Source organism: Ipomoea triloba, chromosome 6, assembly GCF_003576645.1.
Source record: "Ipomoea triloba cultivar NCNSP0323 chromosome 6, ASM357664v1".
Classification (NCBI taxonomy): domain Eukaryota; kingdom Viridiplantae; phylum Streptophyta; class Magnoliopsida; order Solanales; family Convolvulaceae; genus Ipomoea; species Ipomoea triloba.
In genome coordinates this window covers 22,352,118-22,366,651 of record NC_044921.1, presented here as the reverse complement: position 1 = coordinate 22,366,651, position 14,534 = coordinate 22,352,118, and the positions used below count along the sequence as shown (strand labels likewise).

Here is a 14,534-nt window from a genome sequence, read left to right as displayed (position 1 = left end):
AGCACACAAGGGAGAACCTAAATGGTACTGCAAAGTCAAGAGAAGCTGTTGAATTTGTTTTCAGACAATCACAACGGTGGTAATGAGGAAAAGAATAATAATTTTATATGTATTTGAATGAGTTAACAATAAAACAAGTCATCAAATTATTTGTATTTAAATTTCATGTCAGCATTATAGAGTGATTTTAGATGGGAGAAAAATAAGAAATTTGGTTGTTGCCGAAATTTGCAGAGAACATAGCTGTAGCAAAAATCTATCTTTACCCAATCACTTCAAAATTATTCTCATTTTCTATTATTTTCTCTGTAACTTCCAAAGAGATCTGTTGTATTATGAGCAGAGCCCATTTGAGCTATCTGCTTGGGAACTATTTACTTATTATTACTCTTCTTTCTTAGGGTTTCCAATCATCTTCCCTCTCTTCTTGCTAGACTGGATACCAACCTACCTTCGAGATCTGCTCCTGTGTTGCTTCCTTGTCTTCTACAGGCGGAAAGGGGAATTCCAGGGGGTTGAATAGAGCTGGGGTGGTTGCAGAGAGGATCTGGAGCTCAAAGAATGAAGCAGACGAGGAGGAGAGCGGTGGTGTTTGGTTGCGGGAGTGGGTTCGGATGAGAATATGCTTTTTTGCTGTTTGGGTGGGGGGTGGGTTTGTGGGTGAGGGTACAACCAGTCGCTTCATCACTTTCCTTCCTTTTGCGTTTATTTTCTTTTGGTTTTCTGCTTTTTGGTTCAACAAGTTTCTGGGATTTGTAGTCGGTGCAAGGAGCAGCTCTTTAGCGGCTCAATCATTTCCCGGGATGAGGGTTTCTTTGGCCGGGGTTAATCCTCAACCAGAGGAAGGTACAGGTATGTGTTTGTGTTTATGCTTCAACTAGCTCTGTTAGTGGACAGGCTATATCTGCTTTTGATGCATATGGGTTTGTGCTTTTGTGAGATTAGGGGAGAAGAAATGCTTGAATTCGGAGCTGTGGCATGCCTGTGCTGGCCCACTTGTTTCCCTTCCTCCGGTGGGAAGCAGAGTCGTCTACTTCCCCCAAGGGCATAGTGAGCAGGTTTGTTTGTTTCACTTCTGCCTCCTTGTGTTTTGAACCATGGATTGTTGGATAAGATGCAGATCGGTCGTTGATTATGCTGCTATAATATGCTTGATTTACTGTCATATTTTGGAGTATCCTCCTGCTTTATAAGTAGAATATTGGTGGTTGTTTTGATTTGTTATGTAATGAGACTGTTAAAGAAATTATTTAAAACCCATCAGATTTTTCGGTATTCTATATATGCCTTTATTATTCTGTATAAGTGAATTGATACTGGGCTATGATATATCTGAGCCCCAATTGAGTTGATGGTTTGTTGTGCCCATAAATTTGTTTAGGAGCTTTGTAACGGAGGAGTAGTACAGATATGGTGTTTAATTGAATTATTTGTTGCTTCTAAATAAAGTTCTCTTTCTTTTTGGAAGATTTTTTTCCTATTGATTTTCTATGGAGGTTGGAGTGTATGGGTCTAATTGATATTATAATTGTTATAGGTTACTGCTTCAACAAACAAGGAAATAGATGCTCACATACCTAGTTATCCTGGTTTACCGCCGCAACTCATCTGTCAGCTTCACAATGTTACTATGCATGTAAGTTTGCGGTCTCTTTTATGGATTGATATTTGAGTGAAACGAACTGTTTTCTCTGTTAAGGGTGGTGGTAACTTAAGAATTTGGGAATTGCAGGCAGATAATGAGACTGATGAAGTGTATGCACAGATGACATTGCAGCCGCTAAGTGCAGTATGATACTTTCCCTTTATGGTTTTAATTAATGATATGTTGTTCCCTTCGATCCTTGCATTAATGAATCCAAATCTGTGCAGCAAGAGCAAAAGGATGTCTGTCTGCTACCTGCTGAACTAGGGATGCCAAGTAAACAGCCAACAAATTATTTCTGCAAAACCTTGACTGCTAGTGACACTAGTACTCATGGAGGATTCTCTGTGCCTCGGCGAGCAGCTGAAAAAGTCTTTCCTCCTCTGGTAGGGCTCATTGCTTTAGATTTTATTGAGTCTTGTAACTTGTCAGCCATCAAAATTTTGTTCATGTCATCATGAAAATTCGTTTCTTGTCCAGGATTATTCCCAGCAGCCTCCTGCACAAGAATTGATTGCTAAAGATCTTCACGGGAATGAATGGAAGTTCAGGCATGTTTTCCGGGGTAAGTTTACTCAAACAGTTTTTCAAGTCTGATGGGAAATTTTTAAAAATAATGAGTGGCCATGTTCGCCTCACTTTTCCTAAAGGCATCACATTTTGTGAAAAAGTTTCTAGTTGAAGGGTGAATAATGAGTGGTTGGACACATAAATAATACATATATCCATTAGCTGATGTCTTTTTCTCTAATTTTCCTTTTATTATCTTGATAATAATTTATATTTCGGAAGGGCAATAAAGACTGATGAATTGTGTATAAGCAAGAGAATACTCTTAAATATATCCAAATTTGCAACTAGCATATGAATTCTGAAAGTAGCTCTTTTAAAGCATTTCTGATGTGATTCCTATTGAATAGGACAACCAAAGAGGCATCTCCTGACAACAGGATGGAGTGTATTTGTAAGTGCCAAGAGACTTGTAGCAGGTGATGCTGTCATCTTTATCTGGTAGGGATTATCATCAAATCTCAGCATGGGATGTTTACTTTACCTCTCTTATTCTTTATGGATGTGTGTTCACTAGTGTCTTTACATCTTTGAAATTTGAACATCATGTTACTTTACAAAAACTTTTGTCTTCTGTTAGGAATGAAAACAACCAGTTGCTTTTGGGAATTCGGCGTGCTAATCGTCCACAAACTGTCATGCCTTCATCAGTTTTGTCTAGTGATAGCATGCACATTGGCCTTCTTGCAGCAGCAGCTCATGCAGCTGCAACAAATAGCCGCTTTACTATATTTTACAATCCAAGGTAAGTTTCATTCTCTACTTGATGGCTATACCTTGACTCCCCAGGATTTTTAATGAGTGGGAGCATACTTGATAGTGTACATATTTTCTAAAATTGAGACATAGCATGTGCCCCCAATTAAACCAAAGTAGATTGACCTCTGTTTACACCTATCCATTCTCTGCCAAAACACAATTCTCTATACTTGATTCTTTGATTCCAAATCCCAGTAGTGCAATTTCATTGTTGTGGGTAGGCTCATTTTCAGGTTAATGAGTGCTTGTAGAAATTGAATACATTGATACTCATGTTTTCTGGATTTCAGGGCTAGTCCTTCAGACTTTGTCATACCTCTAGCCAAATATGCAAAAGCGGTGTATCATACTCGAGTTTCTGTTGGTATGCGGTTTAGAATGCTCTTTGAAACAGAAGAATCAAGTGTTCGCAGGTTGGTATTATTTTCAGTGTAAAATCCCGTACACACAAATGAATGGGTAATAATTTTAATTACATTATAACTCAAGCTTTGGCCATGAACCCTTATTCAACAAGTTTAGCTTTTTATGACTCAAGCTTTGGCCATGAAACCTTCTTCAACAAGTTTAGCTTTGGTTTTGTGGACAACTAAAGGAACATACTTGTTTTCATACAGAGTATTTGTTAAAATTGTTAGAATTTATTTATTTTGTGGTTCACCACAAAATGGAATGTACCAAACACCAATTTGTTGAATAATTCTCTGAGATAACCTGCTTTTCATTTATGGTTTCATTGTTGTTAAATAAATGCAAATAATTCTTCAGTACATGAGTTCAATTTCAGTTACTCTATTGACTTTCCAAGAGTAGAATTGCGTAAAATTCTTTAACACTTAATTCTCAGCGATGACCCAATGCACCTCCCCTCTCCACCCAAAAAATAGTAATAATAATAAAGGAAAATATGTCTTTTCTCTCTTCCTGCATCAGTCTTTATCTGCGCTCTTACACAAGTGTGTTTGGATTCAGGTATATGGGTACAATTACAGGTATTAGTGACTTAGATCCTGTTCGCTGGCCAAATTCACATTGGCGGTCTGTCAAGGTTAGTGCATCAAAAATGTAATTAATACGTAGTAATTAGGATTCCTATTTTATTGTTCATAAAAATATTTAATTTCACTTGTATCTGTGGTGGAAGTTTTTCAACTAACATGATATACAACTTTCAATACCCCGGCTTTTATAGGCCGAACTTATGGATTTAGAGAGTGCTTTCTTACATAATTCTCTGATTTCCCAGGTAGGATGGGATGAATCAACCGCTGGGGAGAGACAGCCTAGGGTTTCCTTGTGGGAAATTGAACCACTTACAACTTTTCCAATGTATCCAAGCCCATTCTCCCTTAGGCTAAAGCGACCATGGCCATCTGGGCTACCCTCTTTCCCAGGTGTGATTAGTTAATGCCATTTTGGCTGATAAGCCATTTCATCTGTATAGTTCTTTAGTCATTTTCATTATTGTACCCATTTACTATGTTCAGGTCTCAGCAATGGTGATATGCACATCAGTTCTCCACTTTCATGGCTGCGTGGCAATATGGGTGATCAGGGAATTCAATCTCTAAACTTTCAGGGATTTGGCATTACACCCTTCATGCAACCAAGGCTTGATGCTTCCATGCTTGGTTTACAACCTGATATTTACCAAACAATGGCAACACTTGATTCTTCCAAGCTTGCAAGTCAGCAGTCACTTCTGCAGTTCCAGCAGAGCATCCCTAGTTCTTCTTCATCTCTGATTCAGAGTCAAATGTTGCAGCGCCCACATCCTCAACAGAATTTGCTCCAAAGCTTTCAGGAGAACCAGGTTATATCTCAGGCTCAGATTCTACAACAGCAATTGCAGCGTCAGCAATCTTACAATGAGCAGCAACAACTTCATCCACCCCCAATTCAACAATTTCAAGAGCAACAGCAAATGTCAAAGCCCATCTCCAGTCTCCCTAGGATGAACTCAACCACTCAGTCCCAACTTTCACATTTCCAGGCCTTAAGTTCAACTGTTCCCCAACAGTCTTTTTCTGATCTAGTTGGAAACCATGTTATGACCTCTAATAATTCTTCTACACAGAGTCTTCCTAGGTCTTTTTCTCATGATGAAGCATCACAACTCTTAAACATGCATGAAACCAATCCTTTAGCCACCTTACCCTCAAAGCGAATTGCTCTTGAATCTCAGGTTTCTTCCCGAGCTACTCCATATGCAGTTTCCCAGGCAGATATGATTTCGCCTAACTCTAAGGTCTCTGACCTTCCCACCTTTTTGCCACCTTTCCCTGGTAAAGAGTTTCCTGAGTACCAAGGGGCGGCATACTCCCAAAGCAATAATGCTCTACTTGGGGTTAATACAGACTCATCACTTTTACTGCAGAATGGGATTTCAAACCTCAAAAATAGTGGTGGTGAGAATGGGTTTTTGAATATGCCATTCTCAACCTGTAATTTCACTAGTGGTGTTGGCACTGATTATCCCCTCAACCCAGATATGGGAACTTCTAGTTGTGTGGATGAATCAGGTTTCTTGCAGTCCTCAGAAAATGTGGACCAAGCAAACCCACCCAACAGAACCTTTGTGAAGGTGCGCTCATTATCTTCTGTCTTGACATATTTTTGAAATACACCTACTCTACCTGTAGGTTGCCTTCAAAATTCTCCCTAGTGAAGAATTTCACTTATCATGACAGCTTAATGTGTGATTCTGGCTTCTGCAGGTTCACAAGTCAGGGTCCTTTGGACGTTCACTTGATATCTCCAAGTTTAGCAGCTATCATGAGCTGCGAAGTGAGCTTGCTCGCATGTTTGGCCTTGAAGGCCTATTGGAGGACCCTGAGAGATCAGGCTGGCAGCTTGTATTTGTTGACCGAGAGAATGATGTACTTCTCCTCGGCGATGACCCTTGGCAGTAAGCACTTAACCTTCTATTTTTCAAATCCTAAATGTTGAAACAATATAGTGCAGCTTGTCCAAAACTGTATCCAATTAAGATACTTTTTCCATATTCAAAGTTATACTACTCCGTATTTAGTAGTCTCTTTTAACACCCTGTTTAGCATTTGCTAGCTTTTTCATGCTTCCACCCGACCATGTATCATCCTTAACTGTTGCTCAACAGTCAATCTTGGAATTTAACGTGTTGCACCTATTACTTGCATATTGTAATCGTATTATCACTGAACTTGTTCGTGTTCTCAGGGAGTTTGTGAACAATGTTTGGTATATCAAAATATTGTCTCCATTTGAAGTGCACCAGATGGGGAAAGAAGAAGGCCTCGATATTCCAAACAATCTCCCTGCTGCAAATCAGAGGCTCCCAAATGGTGGCAGTAGCTGTGAAGTTCATGTGAGCCAGAACGAGACTAGAAATATGAATGGTATACCATTGGGGTCTCTTGACTACTAATAAGGAAGACTTAAAATAGTAATGGATCTTCCCAAGGCAACTGTACCATATTAGAACTGTTGTATTCCCAGGTAAGGTAATCAGATTGTAAATTATAATATGATTAAATTCGTATTGAACTACTACTGTCTTCCTAAATGATGAATTCTGAGAGTAATACATCTTTCTACCAACTCTTATTATGCAAATTTGGTTATAACTTCCTCTGATACATGTGTTTGGTTCATGGGATTGCATCTCACTGTAACCAGGATAAGGATATCCTTTCCTGGGTAGTGGAGGTGCATCTCAACTCTCAACTGACTTGAAAGTAAATGACCCCCTACCCCAAACAGCTTTAATTCCATATTGAATTTTCAACTATACTGATATTTCCTGATTAGATATTCTTCAGCTTTTGATTTTGATTTGATAAAATTGTGTGTTGGTATGATGTGAAAAGTGATCGATCATATTTGGTGGCATCATTAGTGTTTTAGTTGTGTGGATAGAGAAAGGCACATGTTAACCATGTGATAGAGTAATGGGATAGGATAGATCAAACACTAGCTTCTCTTGGATGAGTCAGTTTGGGATAGTTAATAAGTGGACTCTTAATGTAATTACAAGATTGTAGGTTCCCTTCTTGTAAAGGGCGCACAATGTTAAAACTTCAAAAGTTTTTTTTTTTTTGGGTTTAGGGTTTAGGGTTTAGGGATTGAATAAGAATCCAAATGGAATTGAATAAGAATCAAATTTTGGGTTTAGGGTTTAGGGTTAAAATTTGAATAAGAATCAAATTTTGTGGGTGTCTATCGAATTCAATTCGGTTATAGTAAAAAAAAAAAAAAAGGTAGAAGTAATCCTAAATCCAAATGGAAATGGGCGGAGTGGGCACATGATTATTGAATGGTACCAACTAGTAGTGTTTAATTGGATAGGATGGGAAGTAATGTAGTGTGTGATAAGTCCAAGGTTTGGTTTCTACGAAGGAGAATTGATGATGATTTAAACAGCTAACCAGCTGGTCTCGTGGGCTGTTCTCTTCTGTTCTGGCCCCACTACACTAATCACCAATCGTTATTGCATGGACCATGGTCCACACAGCTATGTGGACCAAAAATAAAAAGTACATTATTTTTATACTGAAGGTACATTATTTTTGTACTGTAGGTATATTATTTTAGGGTACATTATTTTTGTACTGAAGGTACATTATTTGAAGGTACTATCAAATAATGTACCTACAGTACAAAAATAATGTACCTTCAGTACAAAAATAATGTACTTTTTATTTTTGGTCCACACAGCTGTGTGGACCATGGTCCATGCAATAATTTGCCACTAATCACTTGTACCATCTCACATTCACTTCACTCGGTCTTCTTCTTTTTTTTTTTGAGTAGTACTGGTTCTATTACAATGTAGTATCTGATTATCTCAATCTATTAAAACACAAAGAGTCAATACTGCATTCACTGTGGTTTGAACCTATGACCTCTCATTTGAGAGGGCCTCAATCTTCTTCATTCTCTTTTTTATTGTGTGTGGTGTAGTGTGTTTAACACCTGCTTGTTCTTCTTCCTAAGTAGTAAGTAGAGGGCCTCCATTACCTACCTAAGAATCAACAGTGCTAGTGCTGGGTCAGATACTAAGATTGTAACCAAACTTGAATAATGATGGTGGATGGACTAAGGATGGATACACACCACACACCTAATTTGTCTAATATCTCCTAACATGCATTTTGCTTAACAGTTTATGCCAATTGGCAAGAGCTGTTCAAACTCTGCCCAAACGTATACTATACTATACTATACATGGAGCAAACCAATATACTGCACCTCCCATTCTTCTCTCCTCTCTAACCCCCATTGCTTCTGCTTCTGCTTCTTCTACATTGGTACCACACAACAAACCTAATTCTATACTTGCCAACAAAGCTAAAGTATCAACTTATTTTGAATTGATCAATCAGTCCTTGAGACTGTATTGCTCATTGCTCTTCTCAGAGGAGAGCAATGGGACAATCTAAGGCTTCATCGACACTTGTAGTCTCTCTCGGTGGTTGGTAGTCATGCTACAAGCCCTTTATATACGTTTTAGGGTATATAAGATTTATCGAGATAATCAATTTAATATATTATTATATTATTAAAAAAATTAACAATCAATTTTTTATGAAAATAAATTTAGAAAGCGAATGGTTTAATGATGGAAACCTCAAGACCCACATTTTTCAAAATATTCCACTTCTTTAGAAGGCCATTAGAGCACGTGTATGAAAATGATGGTAGTGTATGGCCACCGAATTATTTGGTTGAAGCAATCATGATGTTAACCAACTATTAAGATCACCCAACTCTTATATGTTCACACTTCAATTCTGATTGGTTTTGAATTGGAAAAATCAATGCCACCGTCGAGATAAGATTAAATCTCCCAAAAATACCATATCTCACCGTATCCCACTCCTATTACTTTTGTACATATCAACCAATTTTCCAAATCATTACACTCCAGAAGAGACTATGTTTATAGTATATGGTTGGCCTTCAGTTGAAGACCTGTGTGATGCTTCCCCTTAGTTTTCTCTTCTACATTCACTCATCATTTGTTAGTTGTTACCCCACACAAGGTAAAGGTGCAAATAAGTAAAATCAAAAGTTTGAATTTTTAAGACTGATCGAACTGGAAGTCGAGTCACTATAACTATTTCAAGACCAAACTCAAATTTGCCTAGACTCAAGCTCAGCTCAACTCGTTTGAACCCTTGTCACACATTCCATATGTCAACAAAATCTTTGATTTACAAGAACATTATGTACCTTAAGCCCACCTTGTGACCCTAGCTAACAAAAGACCACAACAAGATAAATCATCCTAGATTGACATAATTTCAACAAAATCTAAGCACTACAATTCTGTCCTTGTAAGAAAAAGGTTGCAAACCTGCAGAACCAAACTCTCATCCTGCAACATGGCAACTAAGCTACAAAAGAGAAACTACATCAGCAGCTGAAACTCTTCATTGTTCACCTGTACATTCTACATTTCTACCCTTCAAGCTTTTTATATAAAAGAGTGCAAAAGAGAAAGCTCTTGGAACAGAATTTCACTCATTCACATAGTACAAAGTTATTAAGACATTGTCTTGTCACAAGGAGAGAACATATTCTAACCCAGAAACGAGAACAATAAAAGAAGATGCAGAGAGAGTGCAAAGAGAACGGGGAGGGGAAGAAAACAAGTTGACATGAAGGAGAGAACACTATAGGCAGTAAAATGATGCCTATAGTATATGCATACCCTTGTTTCTGTTTCTGGTTATTCAATGGCACAAGCAGCCAAGTGATGACCTTGAGAATTATGTATATACAACTAGGATATTGTAATGACACCTTTGACATCCCTGCTAACAGCTCACAGACTCGGCATTTATTTTTCTGCTGCTTCCACCACGAGAGTTGAATCCTGCAAGAGGTATGGAACCCTGGCCAAAATTCATTAACATCTTCCTCTGGAGCTCATTTGTGTGGGGAAGACTAGCACGTAAAAGTTCCACAGGCATTTCTCTGTTTATGGCCCTCCCTACCTCTGGACTAATTACGTCTGTGCTTGTTTCTGTCTGTGCAACTGCTTGCATTATATTATCAAATTTACTAACACAATATTTCGTAAGAAGTTTGAAAAAGGCATCAAATGATGCCTGCCATAGGGCAGGGTTAGGCATGCTGAAGCTGTTTGCAGCCTGAGGATCAGTTAACAGGTAAGATGCCCTTTCTAGAACAGATTTTAAGATGAGCGAGGCCCCATCCCCAGCAGGGCTTCCAAGTGGGCGGAGAGGTGGTTGCTCTGAGGAACATACTACAGCAGCTAGACAAGCACTAAGTGAATTAAGATCCATACCACTGACACAGGTTGACACTGTCTTTGCAAGATTAGAAATGGTCTCACCTGCCCCATGCTCACATGATAGACCACCAAATAAAAACCTTAGATGACGAAAAATTGCCATGCAAACAATCCTAGCAAGATCTCCACCAGGAATGAGAAGCTGAAGGTATCTTGAAATGAGTTTCTGGCCCTTGGGAATAGAGACCAACCATAGAAACACAATGTCATCCCTTGGACTCAGCTCAGATGGGCCGCTAGTTTTTCCAAGTGGGTCAACAAGTTGAAGTGAAGCCGCCATACCTTCCAGAAGCATCTGCCTCTTTCGCCTAAGCTGAGCACCTCCATCTTGTGGCTGACTAAATTGAAGAAGCCGGTCAATGTCATCAACCTCAAGAAGAAGATAGAAACTATCCTCTATTGTAATTCTAGCAGCAAACTTAGGGTCCTGCTCCAAAGGGGTCTCTTGTACTTTCTGCTCACTACTGCCACAAACAGAAGAGCCTGGTGGATTGGCTTCAAGAAGAGAGCTCGGCCTACGAATGGAAGAAAAGGAAACCCGTCCTTGAGAATCAACACGTAGATGAGGCAGTAACTCTGTGCTATTACGAGACCGTGAAGGTTGCTCCTTGTTTGGACAGAGACGATATTTTGTTCTCGACTCAGCTGCCTTCTTAGCAAGTCGAGCTTGGTGGTAATAATCATCTATATATGGATCATTGCAATGAGTTCCAGCATGCTGCATTTTGAGAATATGTTCTATTTCTTCACCTGTCATATACTTGGATTTGAACTGCAAGACACTACTTTCATTCTTCTGGCTACCTGAATCAGGGCCTTGTTGAGCAAATCTCACACTTTTACCTTTATGTGATTTAGGTCTCGAATCTTTCACATCAGATAGTACATATTTACCCAGGTGAGATGGTGCAGAAAGAGAATTATGCAATTGGGACCGCATTACTGGAAAATGGGGAAGAGATGCTTGAGCAGAAAGATGTAGTCTTCGCTGCTGGGAGGACATCAACTGAGGTGAAAATAGCACATTGTGTTGCAGGAATTGATGTGGCAAACTGTTGTTTGAGAGGCTAGAATGATCATCATGATATAGGTTTGAATGGTTGGCCCAACTGTTTTGTAGGTGGTTATTTACAGAGAAACCAGGAGAGGTTAATTGGGGCATATTTCCATACTGAAGCCCATGAGGAAACCCAGACAGATGCGCATTAGAATTTGACAGAGAAGACAAATTTGTAGCAGAGAATGGTGACTGATGCCCAAGTGAGGAAATATTAAGGTGTTGGGAAAAGCCACGCGGTGAACCCTGTTGAGATCTGCCACCAGGAGGAAAGGAAGTGAAAGCAGATTTTGGTACTGAAATAGGTTCACTGGAGCAGTGTTGTAGCTGCTGTGGTTGCTGCTCAGGATATGAAGATGTTCTATAAAGTGGTTTTGACTCCGAAAGATGTATAGAAGAGAGGTGTGGCTGAGAAGACCATCTTTTGGTTTCCCTGTAACATTCAGTATCAGAGAAATGTTGATCAAGCCAGTCAGGAAGATCAGCATCTTTTGCCCAGTCAGCTGTAGATGAACCTACACAGAACTTTTCATTAATATAGAATCCTACGATTGACAAATTTAAGACATGAGAAATGGATTAATGCAAAGATTGTTGAATTCATGCTCAAATTTCTAGATTTTTTGTTTCCTGGTGTCTTTGTCCAACTAAAAGCAAGTAATAACCATGAGTTTCTCTGGGGTCAGGTTGTGATCATCCTAGAAAACAATTACAGTAAGCCCATTTTAGTTCCATTCATTGACCTTTCCTATTTACTGATAACTAGTACGGAGTAATATCCAAGGATGCCTTCAATATGGAACAATATGATGCATAAGAGAACACATTATCTGCAAACATAAGTGATGGCAAATATTGTGACAAGTGCAAGGAAAATCACTATGCAAATAGGTAATAAATATAAATTTAAAAACTGAGCAATATATGATGACACCATGGATGTATATTGGAATATGCATACTCACTTTCCCTTGAAAAAGATCCCGATCCACGGTCACCAATAACCCCAGGATGTCTTGGACCTGCAACAACTCTGTTCAACTGGAAGGAGAATTTATGTGAAGTCACAAGAAAAAATACAAAGCCTATAGTCTGGAAAAGAATATTAAGATGATAGCAATGACTCAACAAAAACTGAACTACAAAAATGATGATAATTAACTTGGCACAGATATAATACCTTTTTGCATGAGATGATAATGATGACTAATGCATATAATTATCATGGCAAATATAATATGTTCAACCTATACCATTACATGTAAATTATGGTAAAGGTAATCCTGAAAAGGTTAGGACTTAGGACAGACAATTTAATATTCATATAAAAACCTCTAAGAATAGTATAATCCTTGAAAACATCAAGTTTAGAGGAAATTTTACATCTGAATATCATTTACAATGCATGTTTTTATCAGCTTCGTGTACAACAAACACAAAACTAAAAAAGAAATACTATTTGCACAATCAGAATTGCTATGAGTATTAGAACAACATTACATTGGTTTCAAATTCAAAAAAAAATAAAAAATGAAGAAATGCTATGAAAAACTCTAGTACAATGATGAAGGGAAAGAAGATAACACCGAAGAGTTTAATTGCTGCAGAATTGAAAATTCCATCTGGCTGACCTTCAAAAAGGTTGTTGCTAGGTCATCTAAATCAGATAAAGATCCTATTCCAGATCCCTGCAAATAAAGAATTAGAGGCAACACATAGGTCAGTCAAGTAAGTTATTACGGAGTATTATCATGTAATAACTAGATATGAAATGCTGCAAATACAAGTATAGACAAGGCATAACTCATAGGTAAGCGACCATAACAAACCTGAAAATATAATCCCATACATGAAATCAACAGAAGCTAAAACAAGGAGGAAAGGCATACACACAGGGGTTGAGATCATAGGATGTTCAACAATAAAGTAGCAGGTTCTTAACAGTTTCTGTCATCTTGTGTTTATGAAACACAATAACCCCAGTTCATAATTTTGCACATTTCTTCCCAATGAATGGAATCAAGCAATACTTGGGGTTCATTTACTTGCCACTTCCAGGATAGTAATCAAGAACATAGCAAAGCAAAGCAAAACAAAACAAAACATACCTCTTCTTTCTCAAATAAGTGATACTCATGCACCCCATCCTCGCCACCGCCAAATCCTCCGGCAACAGGAGCACCGGTACTACTAGCATCCTCCCGCACCTCCTCATCCTCTAAACCGCCCAACTCAATTTCCTCCGCAATGTCCCGCCCGAAGAAGGCATATTGAGAAGCGTTGAAAACTCCACTATCTGCACCGAACCTCACAAAACAAAGTCAGCTCATTTCACAAATTCCTAACCAAGCCTCAGCATTCTCCCAATCCAACACAACACAACAATCCGGTTCAGAAGAGAATCTCCAGAACCACAAATCAAGTAACAAACTCCCATCACTTCCTCTCCTATTCAAAACAACAATCGAGAATCGAAAAACGAGAGAGAGCAGAGAAGTGAATACCAGAAGCGGAACTAGATGAGTCGGTGAAGTCCTTGAAATCCCGTCCAGAGGATCTCTCCATAATCAGAACAGCAGCTATCAAATCCGGAGCCTCAGCAACCCCTACACATTCACATACATCTATAGACGACAAAAGAAGCCAATATTTCACCTAATATAAGAAGCGCTTATCGTGAATGAGTGGAATTCTAGGGTTGGGCAGAATACAGGGATGAAAGACCAGGTACAGTATATAGAAGACAGTAAGTAGCGTGTATTGCAGAGTTGCAAGTATAAATAAATATACGGTGGAGTTGAGGAGAGGAGAGGAGAAGAGGCTCTAATGGGGTCAACGAAAGTGAAAGGAGAGAGAGTGCGTTTTTGCACAGAGAATCAGTACCCCCGAATCCGTACTACTGTTGGATTTTTATTTTTCTTTGGGTGAGTATACAACAATACAAGTATACTAGTAGCTTTTTAAAATTTTTTTTAATAGTATTACTGACTCTGTTATAATGTAGTATTTATATTAAAATACAAATATTTATTTATTATTTTGGTATTCGGACCTACATATGGTGCTTTCGATGACGTTTATAATTAAACCATTTAAACATGATATACATTTTCTTTTAAGAAAAAAATCTTATGAGAAAGTAATTATGAATAGATATTGCATTGTAACAGCGTCAGTAGTACTAAAAAAAAATCTTGTGAGAG

At 38.5% G+C, this 14,534-nt stretch overlaps 2 protein-coding genes across 2 annotated transcripts; one reads left to right on the top strand and one right to left on the bottom strand.

Moving 5' to 3' along the window:
• Positions 1–292: 292 nt before the first annotated feature.
• Positions 293–6,584, top strand: LOC116022278 (auxin response factor 6-like). The gene is made up of 14 exons (XM_031262914.1): positions 293–852; positions 946–1,058; positions 1,538–1,636; positions 1,733–1,789; positions 1,873–2,031; positions 2,126–2,210; positions 2,566–2,656; positions 2,796–2,960; positions 3,265–3,387; positions 3,947–4,022; positions 4,221–4,368; positions 4,462–5,558; positions 5,692–5,882; positions 6,173–6,584. The coding sequence occupies exons 1-14, from the start codon at positions 615–617 to the stop codon at positions 6,378–6,380; spliced, it is 2,850 nt and encodes a 949-aa protein (XP_031118774.1). The 5' UTR covers positions 293–614; the 3' UTR covers positions 6,381–6,584.
• A 2,871-nt stretch (positions 6,585–9,455) lies between these two features.
• On the bottom strand, positions 9,456–14,174 carry LOC116022280 (protein PAT1 homolog 2-like). Its single transcript, XM_031262915.1, has 5 exons — positions 13,836–14,174; positions 13,440–13,627; positions 12,963–13,019; positions 12,297–12,372; positions 9,456–11,846 (listed from the first exon to the last, which is right to left on the bottom strand). The coding sequence occupies exons 1-5, from the start codon at positions 13,894–13,896 to the stop codon at positions 9,775–9,777; spliced, it is 2,454 nt and encodes an 817-aa protein (XP_031118775.1). The 5' UTR covers positions 13,897–14,174; the 3' UTR covers positions 9,456–9,774.
• Between the last annotated feature and the right edge of the window lie 360 nt (positions 14,175–14,534).